Source organism: Chelmon rostratus, chromosome 15 (genome assembly GCF_017976325.1).
Source record: "Chelmon rostratus isolate fCheRos1 chromosome 15, fCheRos1.pri, whole genome shotgun sequence".
Lineage (NCBI taxonomy): Eukaryota > Metazoa > Chordata > Actinopteri > Chaetodontiformes > Chaetodontidae > Chelmon > Chelmon rostratus.
In genome coordinates this window covers 21855410-21881838 of record NC_055672.1, presented here as the reverse complement: position 1 = coordinate 21881838, position 26429 = coordinate 21855410, and the positions used below count along the sequence as shown (strand labels likewise).

Below are 26429 nucleotides of genomic sequence, written 5' to 3'. Positions count from 1 at the left end.
AAACTTATGAAGCTTATCTTTAGAGTAGTAAAAACGATGAATTACTTTAAACTGTATTAACCTATGTCTACTATTCATTGAACAAATATGGATCCGGGAGAAAGCAGTCTTCCACAGTTGTTCAGAAACCACAACAGTTTCTCTTTCCCAAGCTTTCTTAATACTGTCGACAGATAGTGAGTCTTCAGAAAAATATTTTACGAATTTTGTTATGAGCTTCTTACTGTTAGGTAAAAGAGAAAACAGTTCAAGGAGAGCATGTCTCTCACAGTTTGACTCAAAGTGAGGAATGTTGTCTCGCACAAAATGCCTCAGTTGCATATAACGAAAAAAACTGGAGTGAGGGATCTCATATTTGGAGCTTAACTGCTGAAATGATGCAAAATGATTGTCTACATATAAATCCCCTATACACCTCAACCCTTTGGCACACCATGAAGAAAATGTGTTGTCCAGCAATGCTGGGACAAAAGCATGATTATGGCAGAGAGGAGTATAAGCCGATACACCAGGAGTTTTAAAGACATTTCTTATTTGGTTGAGAATTTTAAGGACAGAAATAGCTTGACAAGAAGCCAGTGATGATACTAACCCCACCTACAGTTTCCTTTCCCAGCTAACTGGAACAGCTGAAGGCGAACAGAGTGAAAAACACTTGGCTGTTTGTGAAGGATGGAGCCAAGATGTATTTGCATTTGTTGTTTCCAGGGTCAACAATAAACTCTCCATTGGAAAACATTCTATACAAAGAATATACAAGTTAGAAAATAACTGTTTGTAATGATATGAACTGATTCTAAACTAATGTTTGGCCCACTGTTAATGTCGCCACGCAGTGACTGCACTACTGTCACAGTAGCTGCGATCTGGCCAGCAGGTAAATGAGTGTGAGTCTTGACGACAGGACAGGATGCTGATGGAGAGGCTCTGCCCTGACACACCTGTCTCCACTCAGGCAATCACACAGCACACTGACACACAGGGAGGAAGAGAGAGATGGAGCAGCTCCAGGGGAGACTAGAGGTTACTGCAGTTCACTTTGCTCTCGGGTCAGATGGAACAGTACCCCCCCCTCTTTGGGAATCCTGGGATCCAGCCAGGCTTGTCTGGGTGTGCAGTGTGGAGCTGATGAATGAGGCATCCAGAATTTGTTGGTACCATGCAGCTCTGCTCCCTCCCAATCCACCAAATACACTGCAAGCCGCAGCCCCAGGGGGTGCATGTCCAGGGGATGTCGTACAGTACAGGCAAGGTGGTCATCTATCACCTGGGGTAGGACGAGGAGGAGCTGCAGCAATTTTGAGAGAGGCCGGAAGTTTCAGACGTACAGCAGAAGGATTGATGATGTTTCCAATTTCAAAAGGACCAATGTACTGACGAGGAAATTTCTTAGATTCTGCTTTCAGAGAGAGGTCAGAGTCGTAAGAAGGGCCGCTCGAGCCTTCTTCTATGTCTGACAGCAGTGACGTAGACAGGCAGAACAGCAACCTCTGCCTCCCGAGGAGGGAACAAGTGGGCCAAGTGAGCACATGAAAGGAGACTAAGAAGCAGTGACAAGGGTGGTATGAGCATATTCAATCAAACTGAAGCAGATACTCAGGGAGAATCACAAAGCTTGTCTACTGGACGTTAACAGGCGTCACTTGGGTTTATTTTCATTGGCCAACTGTTGTTCTGAGTCCCAGAAGAGGAGTTTTTAGTTGAGATAAAGACTCATTCATTGGTAGTTGCTCTGTGGGTTTTGTCTTTCTGTTCAGTATCTAGCTGTCATTATGAATTTGACATGTTTAGTCTACAGCTAATATAAATGTAGTTAAGAATCTGTCTGAGTCAGAAATAAATATGGAATAACTGTCTGAGCCTTGGTTTCGAGTTAAGAGATGTGACATTAATTAACTGATTAAATGATATCATTCCAGGCCTCTGACCTAAGTTTGCCATGTCATTTTCCTTGCGTTGTGTGCTTTGGTTGGTGTAAGGTAATGGAAGCAGCCAGAGACTGACACCAGAACAGATGCAAAGACTTTGATCATGGTATTACTGGAGACAAATTATGATGAAGCCAGTGTAGATATAAAAGTGAAGTCTGTTACAATAAAACACTTGTACAAGAAATGACAACAAACCTGGAAGGGCAAAATAAAAAAGAAGAGGTGGATGATTGAGCAAGGCCCGCCCTGGCAGGAAGCAGGAAGTTGAATTCACCCAGGACCACAACGACAGTCAGCTGCATGCAGTAAGTTCCTTTTTTTTTTTTCAAAGTTTACTAACAATAAGTTTTCACTTTGTCAGGCTTGTATCAGTCTTTGTTGTCTGTGGAACATTATGAGAGAGATGTTCTCTGGCAATAACCACACAGTTAATGCATAGAAATGCTCAAATGCTCTCACTGACATGGTACCTTATGTACTCTGACAGGTGACATCTCAACATGAGCACTTCTGTCCATTGTATCAGATACAGAAAGCCAGAAATAAATCACACATTCATGTAACAAAGATATGAATCATTTTACCCTCTAGTTTGACACACTGACACTTATTATGCCCGTCCAAAGGCAGGTGGTGGTCACAAAAAACAGGCATCACTGACACACTCCATATAGGCATGATTTATTTATGTATTTTAATAATTGAACTGCAACTGGAAATAGACGCTATTCCAAGTTAATCATGTCAGCTTACTTCATGTATTTATGGTTATTTGCCATTTGAAATCCACCTGACGATGTAAAAACGAGACCAAACCACACTGAAATTGTACAGCTGTAGTCATGCTGGAAGTATTACATTGTCATTTTTTATCCAGGGATTTTTTATCCACTTGTGGGATTTGGGAACAAGCCTGGTTTGTGAGAGTCCACTGGTTTGGTGGGCCACCCTGGGTCAGCGTGGTCTTCTGCACTTGTGCACAGTCCTTCTGAGGAAGAGCAGCAGAGTGTGTTGATCATTCACTGCAGCAGCAGCAATGATCTGGGAGACATCAACATGTGAAGCTTGTCACAACAATGAAGCAGGACATGGAAATCATATTTCAAAATATAAGAAACAAAACTGTCCTCAAGGGAAATTTGGGTTTCTGGACAGTGTTTGACACTATGTGAGAAGTGTTGTTAAAGGCAAGGCTCGCAATATTATTAACTGACATAAAGGCCTGAAAACGATTTCATGTGGATTCATGATTACAATCACTACATGTGTAGTAAATGTGTTTTGTTAAGTACTTAAATGATCTGCAAATGTAAACAAATCCTGCACTGAATAACTGCATAGTGAACCATGTAAAACCCCAAAACCCCTTCTGAGGCAGTGACGTAGGGGGACATGTAAACAGCAGATGACACTTACACTAGTGTTATACTGTGCATCGCTGCTAATCTGGGACTGAAGCCGCACCTTAAAACTGTGTTGTTGTTTCCTGCACATTAATATGTGACAAACATTTTCTTTTGAAAACTAACTCATCAAAATTAGAATAAATAGTCACAGTTACTGTAGATGTTTTTTTTTAACAACTAAAATTAGCCATATTGTCGCAAACTCATTTCATCACTTGTTTGGTGCTGATAGTTTCTGAGGTAGCGTTCTGTCAGGGTGACATGAAACTGGTTGGTGGATACAGGAAGTTTCCTTTTAATATCAGTCTGAATTTAGAGGGAACATATTCAACGCCAGAACACCCTGATATCGTCTGACACTATCAAACTGGAGTGAAACTGCTCTGTGCTTCTGTTATTTTGGTGCTCAGATGTCTTTTGAAATGCATCCTTTATTAAGTTCGCTGATTATTCACACAATTGAAATGACAAAGCCTCAGTTTTCAGAACCTACATTTTTCTCTGAATTACATTTGCAGGTAGTGGATATTTTGTCTCATTACTTTAATTCATTTTTCCCTTATGCTTGATTTAGTTCTGTATAACTATATATTCATTCACTCCTTATTGACAAAATGACTGAGTGTGAAATAACGTTCACCAGAAGGTTGCTTATATTTTGTAATCATTGCTTGTATGCTCCAACCACAATGCCTAATATATACACGTACTGCAAAACAATATAGGGAGGGCCAGCTTGACTGCAGTGATAATGATCAAAGGGCTTTCCTCACCATTTTTTACAATAGGTTGGGTTATTTTAGATCAATATATGTCCTTCCTTGCATCTTAGTCCCTCCACCAAGGGTGCATGAGGAGAAGCAAGGAAACAATGCGAGGAGAGAAGAAACTTGGAAATATGCTTTCAGAGAAATGACATGTTCTGTCCTCTGAAGCGTCATGTGAAGCGATTTTTGTTTTTCGCAACATCTGATCACAGCTGGAACAGCTGTCAGCAGGCTTTTACAGCTGTAGAGACTTTCAATGAATTTGTCTCTGCACACATGTGTACTGTGCTAATACGACAGTTATCAGAGCCAGAGCAGCAGGGCCTGTTTCCTGTCTAACAAACACCTGCACATGAAGAACAACCTGCAGTCTGTGTGATGTGTCCAGCTCTGAGGCTCAGGAAGCAGAATGCCTTTATATTATCTATTCATTATTTGCATCTGGATCTATTGATGCTCTGATTGTAAAATCATTATTTAATAACCCAGAATATGATCGTGGAAATCATTTATTAGGTCAAATGTTTCAGGGAAATTAAAATTATGTAGCTCGTATCAAACCTGATGCTCATCAGACTCACATGTGACTTCATGGGACTGAGGATGAATATTGTAAAAAGAGTTTCTTGCTGACCGGCAGACTCTCCTGCTCTCTGACTTTAATTGTATCCTTAATAAAAATGATCATGAAAACAACAAGTAAGAAAACAAAATGTTAAATTTGGGCCTGATACACTTCAAGTTCAGTCTCTTATCCGCCTTCACCCTGGCATGATGCTCCAGTGATGTTGTAATGGATCAGATCAGTCGAATCACCTGCAGCAGCCAATCAATAACTGATATCCAGACGTCCGTGAAGGCTGCTCCCCTCGCTCACGGCTCCTCGGAGCAGAAATAAGAGCTTTGTGATGGCCTTCAGGAAAGCACAGCAGAAAAGTGATGAGCGAGGACATATCAAGTAAGAGATCTGAGATGTACTCCTTTCTTTTCTTCAGCGTAAATAGAGGCTCCTGTAGAGGCTGTGTGGACGCATTGCTAATGGAGAGTATGAGATTGGCTGTCGTGTGTCCATCTGCACCAAACTGTGACTGCCAGAGTCCCCCAGTGTCCCAGTAGACTGAGCTGTACATCCATCAGGACTCAGTTTAGTCCAGGCTGAGGAGGCTGTGCAGCCAAGACAGCAATGCTGTCCTGAAAAGCCTCCAGTCCAAAGCAGCTGTGTATGTTTGCTGGGACCACTGGCAGCTTCATCTATAAAGGCCCTTTAAACTGGTTGCCTGAGAGCTGCTGTCGGACAGAAGGCTTGCTGCTGGCAACGTCACCCAGCTTTCTCCAAACCACCTGAGAGGGATAAACAACACAGTGCCATTACAGTGGCAGTGGCAGTAACATCACGTGAAATCAAACTTTGATAACCCCAAGAAAATCACCCTGGAAACTCTGTCAATAACATGCAACCAACAGCTGCAAGACTACAGAAGGCATTCATCGAACCCAGTCCACTGCTGTTCACTCATACATATATATTTGAGATGTATCTATTGCCGGAGCTTGATGAGTGGATGGGTTGCAGGGGTGCAAGTGGAGGGAATGGAGAGCCACACCCATCAAACCTACATACACTCACAGAGAGAAAGAAAAAACAAAAAAGGGAGGGCTAAACAGCAGGAGCACAAGGAATATCGGAGAGGCACAGGCAGAGTGGGAAGGTGTTTCTTCCTGCCTGCAATCCACTCTGCCCCCAGCAGATGTCGCAGTTGCTCCTCCCAACCCTGAACCCCAAGATTTGACCACCATTCCGTCTAAGTGTCATGATATAAGTCTGTGTGAGGTTCTAAGAAAGGATTTAGCTCTGTCTTTGCAACCTCATCGCCCCTACAATTGAGCCACTCCATGGTGCCACAGTCTTCACGAAACTGGATCCCCAGAATGCATCAGGATCAGGGAGGGAGACAAATGGAAAACAGCGTTAAACATGAGCCTCGGTCACTTTGAGTATCTGCTCGTCGTTCAAGTGGACGCTTTGGATGCTGTCGTGGGTGCAGTCTTCTCTCAGCACCCTGGCCCTGACCAGAAGCTCCATCTTTTTCCCACATTGCTTCTCTCCAGCTGAGCGCAACTCGAACAGGGAAACCCTCTAAACAGTGTTTGGCATGCTACTTGGAAAGTGTTGTGAGCTAATCTAACAGTTTTCATGGTGGACATTACCAAGAACCTCTCAGAGCTGAACTTCAAGCACCAGCAGCTTCTCAGCTCTCTGCTTTCAGATGTGAAATCAGCTGAAGTGAAATTGAAGATGTGGTGAGTGCAGCTGGAAACAGGAAACACTGCATATTCCTACTCTGCAAGACCAAAAGCTGCAGTGACATCTGAATCCGCTGCTGAGTGTGAAAACTCCTTCAGGCATTTGGTGAAAGGTTCAGGACATGAAAAGTAAACAAAAGCATCATCATCACTATCACCTGACATCGGACGCCTCACCAAAGAGAAGCAGTTCCAGTCAACACAGAAGTTACTGTGATACATGTGTTGAGTCATTTCATGTGGCCAGCAGGATTTTCAACAGGAATTTCCTGGAGGATATTTGGATCACAGTCTCACTCTTAACAAACTCCACATCTTACAGGGAAGAGGATTAAAATCTGAATTTCTAGAAATCAGAGGCTATAGAATATGTTTCAAGTCTCAGACATGTGGTAGTGACATTTATGGACTGACTGCATTTCTGTCCGAAGAAAGAAAGAATGAAAGATGCGTCACATTGAAACCTACATTGCACATCTCTCTGACGATGGCCTTCTCTTTCTCACTAAGATCTTCATCATATCCCTGTAAGCTCTGCCTGTCCACCTTCTCATGGACCTCCAGCACCTATACACACACACACACATACACAGAGAGAGAGAGAGAGAATTTAAATTTTCAAAAACTTTATAGGCACAACAACAGCTACTTAATATGACATTGTTTTCAGAGCAAAAAAAAATCTAAATGTACATAAAAAAAACAAAACAAAACAGAAAAACACAATTAAACTGAAAAAGTACAACGACCAAAAATCAGGTCATCCTTTACGACAGAATAATAAACATTTTTAAGGCCCCACACGCTTTTGAACTCTTGTCTCAGTCTAAAAACTGTAATCAACTTTCAATCTGGCCTTCAACATCCTAACAAATAAAGCATTCACATCCTAATCCAAACAAGCCTCCATTTCATTTCTCCTACTGAAGAAATGAGACATGTTTGCTTGACTCCAAAACAAAATGAAACCCCTGACATTTCACCCTCCACTTCTGGCCGTATCGGTGGCCTGGAATGGACGCATGTTTAGAAAATGTTTCTCCAGACATCCTGAACGCTTGCTGTAGCAGCTGAAAGAGTGAACACAGTCGGCCACAGTCCAAAAAGCAGTGAGAAACTCTTTCTCTCCACTGTTACTGCTCTAATGGCTCAGGAAAACCTCCCCATCCTATTCCATCCTAACATTTCATTTCCTATCCTTAAACAAAGTGAAAAGAGATGCTCTCTTGACATCCTCCCTGGCACCACTAATGTTTAAAGAGCCGAACATTATCCAACAATCTCACCTACAACTGGACTACACTCATTTTTACACGACAGACGGAGAAAGTTTGATTGTTGTTTGGTTGTTTGTATCCATGCTGGTTAGGTGAACCAGCAGCTGCCACCTCTACGGACAAAGAGAAGTCCTCCACCAAACACTGTTTCCCCAAACAGCACAGCAACAACTGCATGAACAGTCCAACAAGACTAGAAATAAGAGTAAAACTGCACCACAGCAATATAATATTTAAATGGACCACAAAAATACATGGAAGTAGATCTAAGAAGTCAGGCTTTAGTAAAACCTTTGTCTTACATTAGCCACTAGGGGGCAGCTGCTGTCATTCACTGAAACGGGACCTTGTTAAGAGAATCATATGCTGTGTGGACCCACTTACACACTCTTCTCCATCTTCCACATAATTGTTCTGGACCCTTCTCTAAGCATTCAAGCAGTTGACATAAGCAAGCGTAGACCCAGAATGGACACCTTTAACTGACTGAAGAGCTCAGTCGGAGCAGCGTTCTCTGCTTTCACCTCAGTGAAAGCAGAGAACTCACACAGGCTCGCTTGTGGCCTACCTTCATTGCGTGCACTACAACTTCTGGTTTCTGCCCCGGGGGGAGGTAGAGCCCTGTGGGGGAGAGTTCACCGCTGGGGGTCCGAGCAGCACCCTGGGAAGGCAAGTAGCACTGTCAGATCATTGCAATCACCAAGTACACAGACAGGGAAGAATGTCGAGATATGCTGTAGCAACACCCAGCGGCAAGAGAAAAGGAAAAAAGATAAGAAGGGGAATAACAGGAGAAGGTTTGGGAGGAGGCAGCACTCATGAGGCAGGTAGGTACGTGTTCCCACGGCGACAGGAGGTGCTGGAGACCTGCTGTGTTTGCAGTAAAGCAGGAGAGGATAGATCAGCCAGATCCATCAATAGATGGGGTAGGATGTCCTACATCTGCTGTCCCATACACTTAAAGCAGCAAGCAAACTTAATATATAAACTGAGGTGATGTATGATGGAAAATATAATTACTGAGGAGGGACATGGAACTAGTTACACAAGCATTTTTTTCCCTTCCACGTCTCATTCATAATTTCCACAAACGTTTCCACACAAATCCAGTTATGTGATTATGTAAACCACTGTCAGGAGTCACAGCGGGGTTTGTCACTTGACGCTGTTACTGAATCAGCGCTGTGGCTTCCACTGGAGTTTCATTTGAGGGAACAATCTGCCGTGGTTTTCAGATGGCTCAGAAAAGACTTAGCATCATTTCAGGACACAGGTCATGCTGTGAAGGATGCACATTCCCTTTTCTCGTCCAGAGTTGGATGAGAAAATCCTCTCGTTTGTTTAGTCGCTGGCTAGCTTAGCTTAGCATAATAACTGAAGACAGGGGGGAATGACTCTGTCGAAAAGTAACAAAATGTACCTAATATACCATACCGATGAACACATTTTATATAAAAACAGGTTGTGCTTTTTACAGGGAGGTGTTTCTTGGCCTGGCTAACTTTTCCCCTCTGTTTCCAGTCTTTATGATAATTTCAGCTAACTGGCTGTAGCTTATTGATTGAAGTGAACAGTTTATTTCTCAGAATGTCAAACTATTCTTTTATGGTAACGTTGGAGAATACGACAGGAAATAAAGATGCCAGTCCACTTTCGGACGAAGTGAAATGTGCTGATTTGACAGAGGTGGTTATACGAGGTTGTTATTCTGGTTATAGCTGCGATATTGAATCTTTTCCTGTCTGATTTTATTGTTACGGTTGTGCAAGAGATGTAAATCCTCTGTGCTGTTGATATTCAAATGAAGCCCAAACTGAATACAGCTGAACTGAATGAAAGTGAAAGATGGAGGGAGTGTAAGAAGGAATGAGGGGCCAGGGGCAGGAAAGACAGGCAGAGCGAGATAAACAAGAGCAGATATGAGCTTTGTAATATACTGAGGCTCAGCTCTTATTGCTTGTATGTTATTGGTATGAGTCACACACACACGCACACACTCACTGATGTCAGTGTAATGGAGTACATACGTTGTGCATGTTGTCCGGGAACTGTGGGAGCTGAGTTTCTGAGTGATAAAGAGGCAAACCATTGCTCAGTTTCTTCACTTCCTCTCCATTCATCTGGGAGAGAGAGGGAGAGAAAGAGAGAGACTATTAAAACGTACGATGACTGAAATAATCACTTAAATCTGCAGAAGTCATCCTTGATTTAATAGAAGTGGATCACTGGAATTGGATCAGCTGGATCAGTATTGATCTCATTCATACATTCATTTACTGGGAAACCTGAAGTATGGACAATGTTGTTACTATATAGTTATTCTAAAACTAAATTTCAATATTTTATGTCTTCTAGTCCAAAAGTTGTCTGGACAAAATATTTCATACATGTGTTTCATGACATGCTCAATCAAAGAGAGCTGACATTAGAATCTCATGAATAAATAAAGAATACTCCTTTCAACTCCTTTCTCAAAGCTTTGGTGCATAATTCAAAGATATGTAAGCACACACCACACTCTGATTATAGTAGGTCACCAACATTTTACTTTATTGCCTTCATCAGGTTAATTGTAACATCGATCATCAGAAAGACAAAGCAGACAGCAAACTGTCCTTCCATCATTGCACTGATCACACTTCAAACAGCGTCAGACCAGTGTTACCCTTCCAGAGGGGGGCTGCATCCATCCACTGATGGGGTTTGCGCTGTGTGAAGTGGTAAGTGCATGGCATGACGATGGCAGTGGTTACCTGTGACAGCAGCTGCTTGTTTTCCTCCTCCAGCATCCTCACCTGGTTCTCCAGCTGTCGGATGTAGCTGGCAGATGCATCTGAATGAGAAACCGGAAAAGGAAAGCAGAAGTGTACATGATCTTGGACTCGCCTAATGTCTCTACACACTCAGCAGATTTTAAGGAAATATTGGGTTTTATTCAGAACAGTCTCTAACAGCCTTCTGTTTCCTGGTTGGCTGAGCTCACGCCTTCACTTTAATGCATGCAGTTTTGACATAAGCACATGTTAAGCACCATGTAGCTTTATCCTAAAATGGCATCTTGATCCGTGAGCATCCACAGGGTTTGTTGGCTGTAGCAAAGTGATTCCTGCACAATGTTTAAGTCCAGTGTGTGTGACTGGCATGTTTTTTAGATTCCCAACTATGACGGTCTCTTGTCCCTGGGCCCCAGCAAGTCTGTTGACAGCCTTGCAGTGGACGTTCCTATCTTCATGTTTTTCTTTACGTTTTAAACTTATTTCCCTTTCTACACTTTCCGTTGCTTTCTTTCTTTCATCCATCCGTCCCATAGACCAGCTGCTCAGAACACACACACGCGTGCACACACATGACTACTAACATAACCCTGTTCTTTATCCCTGTGAAATTCAGTAAAGTTGTTCTGTTCTTACTGTTCTTATCTTCTTTGTGTTGTTTTCTCAGTGTTTTGTCTTGTTGTCTTAATAAAGCAAAAAAATAAAGGTCAAAGAGAACAATGATGTGAAAGCAGCCAGTTGTCACACTAATTCTAATTTCCTGACCTCCTAATATTTCCATCATTTGTTCCTGCTCCTGTCTGTGGTTAGTGAAGAAAGCACTGTGCTTTTGTTGGTAACTGTTAAAGGAAAGCATGCTCAGACTCTCAGCAATCAGAGCCAGTCCTAAGACAGAAAGTTCAGGAATGATTTCAATTATACTAAACACACACACACACACACACACACATTTGACTTTTTGCTCATTTCCATGACGTGTAGCTGAGCTGCAGCAGAAGGTTAGTGGAGCTGTTAAAGCAAAGAGTGAACAAAGTTGTTCCACAACCATCCTCTCTCTCTCTGCCTCTCTCTCTCTGCCTCTCTCTCTCTCTGCCTCTCTCTCTCTCTCTCTCTCTCTCTCTCTCTCTGTCTCTCCCTCTCTCTCACTCTGGAAGTAATTTGAACCTGCCATCCTGATTCTTGCAGTGTTAGCACGTATTCTGTGTCTTATTCAACCAGCATGAGACGATCAAAAGAGCAGAACGGAGTGATTAATGAAGAGATGATGCAGTACATGAGTACAACAACTCGACTGATCTCACAGGAATCCTACCACTCCACTCAGGGTTGTACAGCAAAATGCAAGTTGTAGTCCCTTTAAGCTGTTCACAAAACAAAAGAAAAACATCTCCTGAGCTCTCTGCTTTGCAGCCTTCAGTTTCACTGTTGTTTGTTTCCTTGTCACCTGGCTGAGAGGCAGGTTTTTGGCTCTTGATGGAGCCCTCGCTTCGTCATTCATCCGACTTTCTGGCTGGGGAGCGATTTTACTGTCGTTGTGACACCATATCATCATAACATGCTGATGTATGATGTCACTGATTATGTAAATTCCTCATGACTGATGTGGTTCTGCTGGGTGGCGCTGTGCACTCCAAACAGCCCTGTAGAGCTGCTGTAGCTTCATCTGTCTACACCTTCACTGTTTTGTTGTTGTTATTTGTTTGTTTGTTTTTGGACGGTTTAACTGAGTTCAGCTGTAGAAGGTTGTAACTTAACTTAATGTCACAATTCTCCACAGCTTGTCACTTTATTTGTTTACAAAAATGTTACTCCTAGTTTGCTAGCGTGAAAAGAGCACTGTAGACACACCTAATTACTTTCAAGGTGCCAATAAGAGTGTGATGAACCAGCTGCCTGTTGTTTGTTTACAACCACTGTGGCGATCCTGTCTCCTATAAATTATGGTTCTACACAACTCGTTTTCAGCAGAAAGTATGTTTTCTGACAGTAACATTATGTTACCTATCAACATAATAAGTTAATGTTGCTTATTAATATTTGTAAAAAGTCACAAAATGTTAATGTTTATTGACAATGTGTTTCATTTGTTTTCTACCAAAATATCTGATCTTGCAATACAAGATGTGCTTGTAGTGACTACAGCATTCTGAAACTTTTAATGGCTATATCTAAGCAGCAAAGGGATGGGTTAGGGGAAAGATTTGATGAACAGCCTCCTTGTGGCTCTGGTGCAGACCAAACTTTGATGTAACAATCAAAATAGCTTTGAATGTGAGAATGTGAATGTAATCCAGGCAAAGATTATGTTTGTCACCACAACATAACTGGGAATACGGTGAAGTTATTCATAAACATCATTTCTAGGAGACAGACTTGGCTGTGGGAAACTTCTTTGATATTGTATTTATGATAAATTACAATCGCCATGCAAGATTTCAATCATGATGCACAGTGCTCTTTATGAGGCTTTTACTTTGAATGTCAGCTCTGCTTTGCAAAACACAGTAGCGGATAGTTAATGAATAGTTGTTGAATACATTTTTCCAGATGTGATTTCAACAGAGGTTTAGAGGTTCTGATATGATCCTCAGAACTCAACATGATCTGCAGCATATGTCACCATGGTGATGCGCCATAGACACCAGAAAACTATGGTAAAGCTCCTCACACACACACAGACACAACTATATCCATACAGGTCAAGTAGACAAGAGGTAATAATGACCGGGGTGATGCAGTCAAAGTCACTGGTACAGACAGTGCTGACCTCAGGGCAAACCTCTCACACACACATACACACACACACACACACTACAGGAGACAATGCTGACGAAAGCAAAGGACACAGGACATCCTTGAATTACAGTCGGTCAGCATGCATCCAGTACACCCTCTGTCTCTTTCTTTCAATGGTTTGCCATCTACAGTTTCACAAAGATCTCAAAGGAATCACTTATGGCTTATGACTTTATTTGCATGGAGGAAGTTGATCGTTGTCAGCAACAACCTGCTACACATCCACGTTACCAGCTGCCCACTGCAACCACAGCCGTGTGCTGCTGATAGCACCGCTGGGCTATTGAGCATTTAGCATTTTGCTCAAGGACATCTTGAAACCGGTTGCTGAGGAATGTGAGAATTAACGGAGGGGCTACAGCTGAACTTTACTTTCCTTGCCGGTCCTGGGACTCAAGCCAAGACCCCTTTGGTTGCAGGCCAGTTTTTAACCTCTACAGGAACAGGTTTCGTCTGCCTGTTACTAATTTAAAACTTCCAATTTTAAAAATGCCAGTCATTAAATTCAATTCTATCTAAAGGGACACTTGTCTGTTTTTCTTTTAAACCTCATCTCTATTATATCTGAATTTGGGACATAGTGTGACAGACAACAAAAGGTTTTTTAATGTTCTCTGTGTCTCCAGGGCACTGCTTTGAAATCTGTTGTTCTTCTGCAAACCAGTGAAGTAATTGTTTTTCAGAACAAACAAGCTATTCCTGCTTGGATTCTTAGTCTCTGCCTCTGGGTATCCAGGGGGCATGCTCTAGATCAGGCATGTCAAACTGATTCCACAAAGGGCAGTGTGGCTGCAGGTTTTCGTTCCAACCAAGGAGGAGCACACCAGGCTGGAATCAGTTAATCAGCTGATCTCAGTCTTCAGCTGATAACTAATGATCCCTTGATGTTGATTGGTTGGCCTGGTGTGCTCCTCCTTGGTTGGAACAGAAACCTGCAGCCACACGGCCCTTTGTGGAATCAGTTTGACATATGTGCTCTAGATGAAGCTCAAAAACAGATCTTCCATCTTGTCTCACTTGCATTAAAAGGCCACATAAAAAGTGTCCATTTTTTCCATTAATAGTGTATTGCTGGAATCGGTCATTTCAATTATGATGTGCAGGGGAGGAAGAGGCCACCACTGCCCAGAGTCAAGCACCACCCGCCGATGCAGAGCCGCCCTGTGCCAGGGACAGCTGCTGGTGCTGCTGCCGTTCTGTTTCCGATGCAAACAGAGGCCAGGTTCTTTTGGATTAGTTCAGGAGACAAATTTCAAGATACCAAAAATAAAGTGAAAAAATCAACCAGGGCCAGCGGACCAAAACGGATGTTTGAGCATGGAGTTTTGTTAGTAACACGGCTACATTACAGTGTGAAATCATTCAATAAACTGTTATTTGTTTTGCTTTGTTTTATGTTGTGAGGGTCATTCAAGACTAGCTTAGCACATACACCCCAGTTTGTTGCCCAGCAGTGCTATCAGAGTTTCGCCTAATGCTAGGAGCTCTGTTTGGAGGAGTTGGGTTTTAACAGGCGACTTCATCGTAACTCTTTATCTAAAATACTTGTTTGCTTAACTAAAGTTTAGCAAATGACATACTGAACCGAGTGCTGGCTACAATGGACGGCGTCTTCTCATGCTGTTAATATAGTTACTGTCACTTATTATTGTGGTTGAGTCCGTGAGTTTTTGGTTCGCAGTGATGTTGCTATGTACGCATCCTGTACCCTCTACAGCCAGTATAGTCATTTATGCATCTCACTCGCATTAGTATGGAAAAAAACAACGAAGAGCTGATCTGGCAGCTCTGTTCTGAACAACTTTTAGGTATTTTTTGCAGTACTTGACCAGATGACAGGGCAGTGCTCCAAGTGTGTCGGAACAATTGACCAAACAACATCACTGATCACCCTTGATAGACATGAATCCTAAGTAGAGACCTGAATATTCATATTAACAAAAAGAATGACTCCAAAGCTATGGAGCTTGTGAAGTTATTGGACAGCTTTTGAACTTACACAACAAGTATCAAGCCTGCAGGATTGATACTCGAAGACAAGGAACAAAGATGTTTCTGCAAAATAGGGATGGGCTCTGTGGGACTGAAGTGGATTTATTTGTGCTATGTTGGTATTCAGTGAAGATGAATGTGTGCAAAATGCCCAATTTTGGCAGATTTCCTTCCTCACTTCCTCACTGGAAAGGTGCCAGAGGGTGACTGGGGCTCTTCCAGTGATGTTGGATAAAACAATGTGCTATTATCGTGTCCTCAGCATGCCTGTTTCCCACAGTCCATTATGTGTGCTGGAACGTGGAAATTCCAGACCAGGTGGTTTCTCTCAAGAAATCCCTGTGATGCTGGGCCAGAGCTAATTTTTACAGCAAAGTGAACGCTCGATTTGAATTGGCATGGATGCTAGCCTGGTGGTTTGTAATATCTTCCAATGAAAATAATCATTGCATTGGACGTCCACCGAAAGCGTTTCATTTAAATGTAATGGGTGTCAAAAGGTGAAAGAAAAAGCTTTGAATGGGTTACTATAGAGCAACGACTGAAAGACAGAATAACATAACATGGAAAACACATGGAGGAGCTCCTCGATCGGCAGCTTCTGGTCCCCGTGACTGGCACACCGCCTCCAGGATGAGCAGACTCTAGTCTGCAAGACAACACTGACATCAGGTAAAAACCCTGGTCATTGGTGACTCCATCATCAGGAATGTTAAAAGAAACTCAGCAGTACCTTGTTGTGTCCCAGGTGCAACTGTCCGAGATATAGAGGAGGATTCGTTGCACAGTTGAAAAGTGACTTTGGTCACATGTTCCACTCAATGAAAGGGTCTGTGAGGTACGTTTAAGTGTCCGGCCACATCTGCCGCCACAGAGTTGGCGTCTGTCTCAGCACACCTGGCTGTCATCATCATGTTATTTAAACATGTGCTTGAGTAACACTGACAATCATCTTTTTCACTGGACCCAAGAGTCATTTTGTATGTGCTTTGAGCTAAATTCTCCCTTCTACTAAGGAGTGTAGGACTAGTTCTTTGAAGATTCATACACACCACTCCAGAATTCAAGAAGCTCACTACAAAAGCTAAACAGCAGAAAAGCTTTTCATGAAATAGAAAATGGTACATTTGATTTACAATAAGTAAAATTGTCTTCAAAAGAGATGTATTGCTAATATCATCTGGCTGAAGAGGCATTTTCACAGCAGCCATCTTGATATGTCACAGCAGGAAAAGCACAGGTGTATTTAATCGAGTCAGATAAATCAACCAGGCCGATATACTGTATAGGCTGAAATTAGCTTATTGCAGATGTATCTGTTTCTGTGTATATGTTGGTCAATATGTAACAAGAAATTGCAGTACAGAAATACCAAACTAGGTTTGAGGTGATTTAGAAATAGTGTCTTCATGACAAACTTTGTTCACTGGAGAGCACTGAAAAGCTCATTTTTCCACAGTTCAATAAACTGAGGGATCTGTAGCAAGCTTTTATGTGTTTATCTTTAAAGACCAGTGCACTCTCAATTGTTAAGCTATGGAGCATACAAGACTATTTCAGATGAATTATACTTTCTACGCAGACCCCTGGATCCCGTTCACCCCCAAAATAAACTTTTCCTGCCTGCCTGCCTCCAATCATTTTCATTCAAAGAGGTTGTGCCTTTATTAAAGGACTTCCAGCAACAGTGGCCCCAGAAGAAGCACAGAGGAAATAAACCCCTGGCTGAAAATCTACTGGAACCAACTTCCAAAAGAGAAATTACGAGGAGCTTGGTAAGGCAAAGTATTGAAAGCTCAGGAAAGAGCAGCCAGTGTGTCCAATACACGGATTAGATACGGGGTCCTGTAGTGATTCAGTAAGATTCTTTTGTTGTGCCTGAGGGGCAATTCGTGAGGCATCCTGAGAAAGATGCACTTGCGAGGGCAGTTGAAAAAACACAGCCTGACATCACAGGTAGCTGCTTCCCCTGAGAAAACACAGGACGCTGCTGCCTCCTACGTACCATAGGTAGCTGCTGCTCCTTCACAAGCACAGGTAGGCACGACCCTCTGAGGAACCACGTCCTGATGTACCATCTGAGGACACCAGCCTGACACCAATATTGACACCAATATAAAGGACCTCGAGCTGAAAATAACTGACACTGAAAAAGAGGTTCTCTGCAAAGTTAGAGAGCTCAAAGAAGATCTTGAAAAATGATAGGATTGTCAGAAGGTGGAGACTTCCCTGGCCCAGCAGAAAGAAGAAACCTCCAGCCTAGTGGCTGCGCTGGTCCAGGCAGAGGAGGACCTAAATAAGGAGACGGTCCAGTGGGAAAAGAAAAGGTCCTGTCTCCTGAAATCTCTGGAAGAACAGCAAAAGGCCCTCCAGTAGGTAACCACCAGAAATGAGGGAAAGACTTGTCACTCTCGAGCAAACAATGGCTGGGATCAACAAGAAACCTAAAACATGTTCTCTGTGGAGAGTACCTCACAGACTCTCTCTGTGCTCCCTGTGCCTGCGTGGGTTTATTCTGGGTGCTCCAGTTTCTTCCCACAGCCCAAAGACATGCATCTTAGGTTAATTGTCCACTCTGAATTCCACCCTGTGTGTCACTTATTGTCTGTATAGACAACAGACACACCAAAATAAATACAGTAATTCAAATAGATACTAGAAAATAACTGTATTTGAATGGTCTTTATGTTTTTCCATAAGAGTTCTAAATTTCACTACAATGAATTATGTGTATTCACAACATTAAACACTGATTAAACACGACAGAGTGTTGGAGAAAAAGGTCTAAAAGCTTGAAAGCTTGCGTTTATGTTTATTAGAGCATTTTTCTCAGAATACATTCCATGTAATAATAAATTTGTCTTAAAGTGGATAGAACCAAGGTTTCCATTCTAACAAAAACAGTAATTTTACCTCACAGAACACGAGAGTTGCTGATCTACTGCTGCATCGATTGGGTGTTGCACAAATATTGTGTTGGGTCCAAACTAACACTAACAAACTAACTGATCGACGCAGCAGTAGAGCAGCAACTGTGTGTTATGCGAGGTAAAATTACTGTTTTTGTAAATGGGGCCTGGTGTGTTTGGCAAGAGCGCTATAACAGTATGGCCGTTAGTACAGAGTGCTGTGTAGAAGAGACACGCAGCATCTTCACATTCACACAAGTACATGCACATGAAAGAGAGCCACAGCTGCTGGAGCAGTCTCGGCACTGCTCAGGTCGAACAGTGTGACAGATCTGAAGGTTTTCAGTTTTATGGCTTTGTCCCAGAATGTTGACTTTCTCATTAGGACAGATCAGTTTAGGGTCAGACTGATTTATAGCACTAAGTGGTCAAAGTGACCTGAGGCAGCATGTATTCAGTTTATCTAATGAAAGGGAAGGAGAGTCTGTGGTCTGTGTGTTCACATTAGCTGATATTCGCCTGTTTCTACCTGTGATTGGGTCTAGATCTGGATGGCCAACCTGGACCTTATTTGTAGCATTAAATACGACCATTTAGACACCCAGACAACTTTGGTGGCATTTGGAGTCGTTTTGAAGAAATTAGCCCCAGAGGAGCCCCAGAGGAGCCCCAGAGGAGCGGCGCGTATATCCGTATAATACGAGTAGTCGGGGCATCCCTGGGGGCTAATTTCTTCAAAACGACTCCAAATGCCACCAAAGTTGTCTGGGTGAGTAAATGTTGGTATTTAATGCTACAAATAAGGTCCAGGTGACAATGTTAACATGTTGATGTCTATTAAATATAATGTTGTGTACGTTCACATCTTAATTTAGCGTGCTAACATTTGTTAGTTATCACCATGCGCAAAGTACAGCTGAGGCTGATGGGAATGTCTCTCTCTTTTTTGTTTGGTGCTTTGGTTCATGACCGAACACCAAACAAGTTAAAATTCTGATCTGATAGATGGTCAGAGGATTACCAAAACTATTCTAATTCATCCTGAGAGGAACATGAATTTCATGACAATCCATCTATATGTGTACACACTCAACATTAAAATTGTCATCCTCATTCATGGTGGCACAATGTTTGAACACATTTACGATATACGAAACCTGTCCAAGCGAGGCAACAGTACAACCTGAATCCCACATCAAGGTAAAGTTGGAGACACATGCACAAAACCTGAGGACAGACACCAAACAGCTTTAGTTAAGTGCATTTGGTTTTACATTTGTCATGTCTATAAATACTCCCAGTCTGACTCCTGTCTGCTTATGAGGGGTCAAGCCTTTCTTACTGTGAGGACGACTGTCAACACCTCCAACAGCTTCAAGCTCCAAGAGTCTTATTCAGCAGCTTCACCTGCTACTGAAACATGCAGAGATCCATTTATCAAGACAATCTAAGTCTTCACGTGTTCCTTATTAATTGCACAAAGATAGCTGCTTCTCATCCTTAAGGTGTGAACAATGAACCCAGGAATAAGTAGACACGTTCTACCAATGATTTTGCTGTTAGTGCAGAGTTCGTCCTCTGGGGAGCATGAGTGGGTTCAGCATGTTTCTTCGTCAGAACATAAGAGCAGAGTTACTCCAAACAGGGACAAATAGAGGCACTGTTGTGGCTTCAGTTTATTTCCCTGGCACCTTAATCTGCTCCTGACAATGGTAGTTGGCACTGTTTTAGCCTGGTATTTGTTTTTGTCCACATAGAGTACAGACTCTCACATGTCATGTTGTTACAGAAAATTTCCAGTTTGATGAGCCATTAAAAATTAAACCAACTTGATTCGAACTTTCTTACAAAAGCACAACTCCACCTTTAAGTTGGAATTTTTTCAAACCTTTTTTACATTAGGAAAGTTGACATGCCGTGATTGACGTATTCATTGCTTTACAATGAAAATGTGCAGGGTGCATGTCCTGACATATATTTAAGATTAGTTTATTAGTTAATCTATGGCAGGATTATGGGCATATTTTTGAAATTAACATCTTGTAACGACTTAATCATGTCTGCAGCCGTTTTGATTGTGTTTTAGTTGCTGTTGCATTGTGGAAATGATTAGCTATAGCTGTTTCTATTATTTCAGGGAAAATATAAACAGTGACATTTAGCCTGTTGGGTATTTTTACTTCTCCAGCTGGATCTGCAGGCGACCTGTGTTGAGAACACGGTGTTCCAGCCTTCCTGCCTGGTTCTGCCTTGGCTGCAGTCCTGAGGGTTTGTCTTGAATGTTTTCAGCTCATAATTAATTCAATTTGGCACATGGAAAGGGAGATTAAATTATAATATCAAAGGAACACTGAGCACCACTGTTCCTTCTCAGATTTGATTTGGTGACCAATGTATAATAACTTGCCACACTGGACGAATAACATTACTGCATCATACAGCTGTTCACAACCAGACCTGGGAATCATAGTGCAAAGGCTGAGTTTCAGTACCAGTACAAAACAATACATATTTGATACCTCACATTGAGGAATATAAATTATTATAAAAAACTGACTGTGTGCAACCTCCAGGAGACTTGTCACAGTGAGGCTGCAAGGTTTGGTACCACAGTGTCCATACATAGTCCAAAACTAAGACTCACAGACTACATCTGGCAACCTATTGTGGTGCTATAGTTGGAGACGCTGCACTGAAGTGTTGGGCAGATGAATTAGCTCATCATCATCATCAATCAAGAAATTGTTTCAGCATGCAACTCCACTTAAAACCAGAATCTGTCATTTTTACTTATCTCTTTGCATAAAAGTTACACACAAGATATGTTTCCATTAGGGGCTTTTCGAGTGTTGGTAGGCATATTTTTTCACTTTGGACAGAGCCAGGCTAGCTGTTACCACCTGCTTCTTGTCTTTATGCTAAGATAAGATAATCATAGTCCCATTCTGTCTCTGTACTTAATACACAGACATGAGAGTAATATTTTCATGTCAGTCTTGGATGAAAGCAAATAAGTGTATTCCCAGCAGAGCGAACTTTTTTCTAAAAGGTTTTTTTTTTTAGGTTAAATGTTAAAAGGTTTTTGCTCGAACTGAATAAATTGAAATTCAGGATTTATCTAAAGAGTTTCACTCTGTTGCAATATATATCTGTATATATGTTTTAGGTAGGGATGGCCATCACCCTCACAGCAGGGAGGCCCAGACACTGTCCATGAACATGGACTTTATCCTGGCATGACAATTTGTGCAGCCATCATCCACACATGCTGCATTTGTCAAAGACACTAGATAGCTGGGCTTCACATTACAAGTTAATGGAAAGGAAACAAGTGTGAGCTCCTATGCAGAGCAGGGAGGAACAGAGGGGTGTACAGAAGGAGAAGTGTGAAAGTCTGTTCTGGAGCTTGTAAAGAAGCAGGCTGAGAGGAGGTGAGTGTGGAGAGCCTGCAGGACCTCGCAGCTTGGCAGCTCCATCTCACTACAGCTGCATCACTGTCAGGTAAACGTGTCTCATAATGGCAACCTCTTGAGAACTGAGAACAACAGCCTTGTGTTCAAAATGCATTATTGGGTTTCTCCAATGCAATCTTGAGCCCTTTGCATAAAACCAACATGCATAGAACAGTGAAATCCAGGGGCCTTAACCAACCGTTATCATTGAAAGAACAACATATTGCCCAATGACAAAAGGTCTTTACCTTCAGTACAAGCAACATTATTTGTTTTTATTAACTAAAAACCAACCAACGAACCATTTTAGGCAACAACTTCTATGATGAACATATAAATACTTCGATAAGTGTCTATTTATATATATATATATATATATATATGTTTGCATCTGCATGTGTTTATGTTCAACATGTACAGAATGTGGCAGTCTATCCATGGAAGAGAAAACATCAGCAACCCCGTTTTCATTGCCAAATCTTAACAAGACTAAACTTTTATCTACCTGTGAGACTTTCATGCTAGCTTCTGTCTTGTGCTTTCACCGAATTTCTTAAGCCAGAACACTTTAGAAGTACGGACCTGCATTAGACCAACTCCCACTCCCAACAGTTCGGCTGATGGTCCTGCTCTCAAACTAACCCACTGATTGATTCTCCTTTGAATTAGATGATGGTCGGTGCAGGTGAAGAATCTCGGACAGACTGCGTGATGCAGCACAATCATTATGGTCAGGGTCGCAAGTGGTTGCGCTGCTGAATGACTGGCTTCAAGATCTCCAAAATAACAACTCTATGTTACTGTAGTGTTACTGGGAAATCTAATTAAAGTAGTAACACTGTGCTAGGGATTAATGGTATAAATTCCCGCAAATAACGCAAACCACATCATGCTCACTTGACTGATCGTGCACCAAACCTCTACCACCAACATCATAAGCCTTGCAGAAATCTAGCTCCAGAGCCATGCCCTCAGAACCAGAGGACACAAAAGAGGAACCTGTGACACTAACTGCACCTTAAGTTACAGGTCTTTACGTCCCTGCAGTAGAAATATTGCGAAACATGACTGTGTTTACAGACCATTCACACTGAGTTCATGTGAGACATCAAGTCATATTAAAGCAAATAGACAGACATTAACCCAAACAGAAAATGCAAAAAACAGTTATTCAGTAATGTGACTGTGAACCTTTCTCTCACAGGAGATCTGAAGGCAAAACAGCCATACAGGAGTGACACATTCTGTCCCAGTGTTATCTGCTATCAGTGGAGCTGGCTCCATTTGACTGCACTCACAACACTACACAAAGTACTTGTAGTAAAAGGTGATATCAGCTGTTGAATGGTTATCTGTGGAAGACGAGTCTTTAAAAGCAGCAGCTAAGTGCCCATCAGAGTCTGCCACCTCGATCAGAATGAAGTGTTAAGATCTTTATCCATTTTTGTTTTTTAGCTGGAAGTCCAACATTTTACTAAAGGAATAAGAAATATCCACCCAACATGAGACTGAGGCTAATGTAGGTCAATTTCTTGTTTATTTACTGAGTGAGATATGATCATGTTTGTGTATTTGATAGTGTAAAAGAAACTGAAATATGTACAGAGCTGGAGTTTTTAAACATCATGCTTCATTGTAAGTGACACTTTCACTTTTCCCGACTGCTGGTGAGTCAGTCAGCAGGCTTTAGTCAAACCTGCTAAACAAGTATGTCTACTAGAGCCTCGCCAAGCTATGAACCTTGATCCCCATCTCAGCTTTTTATCTCATATTCCTCTTGTCATAAAACAGACTGAGACCTGTTGGAATGTGTCAAAGACAGGAGTTAGCATGCAGCTCACTGGCACCTCGGCTGCCATCCAGCTCCAGCCGGGCTTTAGATCACTTGCTGACACAACGTACCTCCTGCTGGCACTGCCGGCGCTAAATCCTCATTAGATCTGAATTCATCCTTAATGAGCTGAGGTGATCAGGCTGGGGCTATCTATGCCAGGCTGAGCTGGGCCAGACAATGTCATTCAGTGTGAGTGTGCGCAAACAGCGAAGTGACTACAACATCACCTCAGTCTGTGATAAGAAAATGTGTGTTTTTAGGCATCACGGAGACAAAACTTTAAATTATGGTCCAGACTGCGGTTTAAAGTGGGATTAATTACATAAGTGATTTCCTGGTCTATCCGATAAGGTCAGAAGGTCATGGGTTACCTCAAGCATTGCTGCTTTTCCCAGAATGCACTGGGAATGAAGGCAGTGATACTCTCAGGGTAAGAGTTCCTTCATGATTCTTATGTTTTACATAAACCCATAAAGGCCCTTTCTGATCCCACAGTTAAGGCTGTCTTTCATTCACTTGATAACATGCATTCAGTCATCACACCACACTGATGTGACTCGTAGATTCTCAGCTAATACTTCCTCATAGTTCAGGATACGCCGGCGTGGCACTCTGCTTCAGGCAGCTCACACACACAGCCTACCACAGTACTGCCTTGTGATGAACAGCTTTGTGACAAAATCACTGCTCCAATAGCCCAATGGCTTTTGAAATGGCTTTCATCATGTGCCTGTGAAGAAGCTGAAATGTCTCATCCCAAAAAGGATCAATCCTTCACTTTATCTACAAAAGGTAAAATCACCAAGTTTGTAGACACGTGGTTTACACTGGACAGAGACACGCGACATAGTGCATTCAATTTTTTAAAAAAGGACCCAACTTGACCCAACAAAACTAGATATATCCTCTTTTGTTTTCCCATTCTTCTCCCTTGTCAAAACCTGTCAGGTGTGTTACGCTTCTCATGGCCAATTGATGTGTCATTCATGCTTTCATTTCATTCAGCACTGACCACATCTGTTCTCAATAAATGTCAGGAAATATTAACCCTGAAAAACTTGACTGTGATTGTACCTGCAGCACATTTTTAATCATCAGCTCCTCGTGTTTTAAAGACGGATGAAGACTGCCGTGCAGGCTGGCAGTTGGTTCAATAAATAATAATATTAACTTGTCATGTTTAAGATATTAATTAAGAGAAGCCCCTTAAGAGCTGTGAGTGAAGTCCTAACAGCTACAGCACTCACATTTCAACAGACCCGTCTCCATGGCAACTGAGCAAACTCCAACTGCTGATGAAGGCTGTGATGAGGAGCCGGGACAAAGCTCGTTCGTGGACCGTGAGTCAAACTCCTGCTGTATTTCCAGGCTAAAGGATAAAGTTGCTAAATGACAGCTGAAGTGTTGGATTCTGGTTGTTTTACTGAGATTTAAAAACACTTTGGTATCCGTCTACTGAAGAGGAGCATCACTTACCGCTGAGTCCAGTCCCTCTGTGGAAGTGAGGGGCGGACAGGTCGTCCATAGACCTCCCCAGAGATGCTGTCTTTCCCTCGGGTGTCTTGTGAAAGTGGTGGTCGGGACTACCGGCGCTCCCGGTGCTGGATGTGCTGCTGCCGTCGCCGACGTCCCGAACCGGCGCCGGGCAGCTCAGGTTGCTCAGGCTGCACTGGCTGTCGATGGAGCTCCGGGAGCCGGCTCCGCTCCTCTCCTCATCCAGCATCAGGACGATTTCCTTCAGCTCCACGTTCTCCGTCCTCAGCGCCTCCTGACCGGCCTCCAGGTTCTGCAGCTTCTGCTGGTACAGCCCCACGTCTCTCCACAGGACGCCGGCCGTGTAGCGGCCGAACCGCTGCCACTCCCGGGACACCCTCTTCCCCCGCTGCCGGTCGTCGTCCAGGAAGCAGCACAGCTCTCTGAGCTCCTGGTTATCGTCCTGAAGTTTCTGGTTGATGTCTTTCAGGCTCCGGATCTCGCGGAGGTGGACCTGCAGGCTTAGGTTCACGTCCTTCATCATGCTTTCGTGCTCCAGCATCAGGTCCATGTTGCGGCTCTCCAGCCTCCTTAGCCTCCGGATCAGATCCTCCTTCGCCAGCATCAGCAGCTCGTCGTCGGACAGCTGGCTCACATCCGCCCTGTCCATGTCCCCGCGGTGTCCAGTGTTGTCCGAACAAGCTGGGAGCTTTAACCGGTCCAGAACTGCTAAGTAATGAAAACCAGATACACTTTCAGTCGGGCTACAGGGACAGATCCAAATCCGGCTGTGCTGCCTTTAATCCACCTGAGGAATAAATTATTGCCCAGAAATCTCACTTCCTTGGACAGTAACGCGGGAGGCTCATCTTGAAGACGCGGCGCAGTCTGCAGCCGGAGACCGGAGCCGGTCAGTCCTCGAAGTGGAGGAGACTCGGAGGACAGACAGAGTGAGAGGAAGAGGGAGCTTATCCCGCTCTGCAGAAAGTAACACAGTGTCCTCTACAGGCAGCACCACAGACCTGGATCCACCTCCAGCGTCCCTAACGCAAAGGCCACCAGACAACCAGACAACTAGACACCCCCGCCTCAGGGTGCCTGAGAGACTGGATGGTTGTGATATCACTGCTTTCAGCAGGCATCAATTCTTGTTTTCAGATTTCCAAACTTTAACACATTCTATATTGACTGATTACAAATAGCAGTAACTTTTGTTTTTGGTGCACACTGACTGGTGCACACTGACACACTGACTGTGTTATGTAGAGCCGGCAATTAATGTAATAAGAATTCATAAGAAATTTGGGAAACATTATTTACATTTAGAAAACTTCCAGTGGCCCCAAAAGAAGAACAATGAAATTATTAAACCTTCATTTAGTCTGTCCACGCAGTGCTGCATAACAGGGGAGAACATTGCTGTAGCCCCTTTCCACCTAAACACCCTTCAAATTTGAATTAGTGTTCTAATCCAGAAAAGCCCAAATGAAACTGTCATTACTGAACTGAACTAT

General features: G+C 42.8%; 1 protein-coding gene across 1 annotated transcript; it reads right to left on the bottom strand.

The window, feature by feature from the left end:
* Positions 1-2540: 2540 nt before the first annotated feature.
* On the bottom strand, positions 2541-25846 carry LOC121618241 (coiled-coil domain-containing protein 85C-A-like). Its single transcript, XM_041953612.1, has 6 exons — positions 24919-25846; positions 10439-10518; positions 9713-9805; positions 8254-8346; positions 6877-6975; positions 2541-5445 (listed from the first exon to the last, which is right to left on the bottom strand). Exons 1-6 carry the CDS (start codon positions 25583-25585, stop codon positions 5356-5358), a joined length of 1122 nt encoding a protein of 373 aa, XP_041809546.1. The 5' UTR covers positions 25586-25846; the 3' UTR covers positions 2541-5355.
* Between the last annotated feature and the right edge of the window lie 583 nt (positions 25847-26429).

Bases quoted from the DNA above. Each gene is read 5' to 3' on its own strand.
- LOC121618241 (XM_041953612.1), bottom strand. From the start codon at position 25,585: ATGGACAGGGCGGATGTGAGCCAGCTGTCCGACGACGAGCTGCTGATG. The intron at 6,976-8,253 runs GTAGGCCACAAG...GTGTGTGTATAG, and splicing joins TTGTAGTGCACGCAATGAAG to GTGCTGGAGGTCCATGAGAA. The intron at 5,446-6,876 runs GTAGGTTTCAAT...TATCCCTCTCAG, and splicing joins TCGTCAGAGAGATGTGCAAT to GTGGTTTGGAGAAAGCTGGG.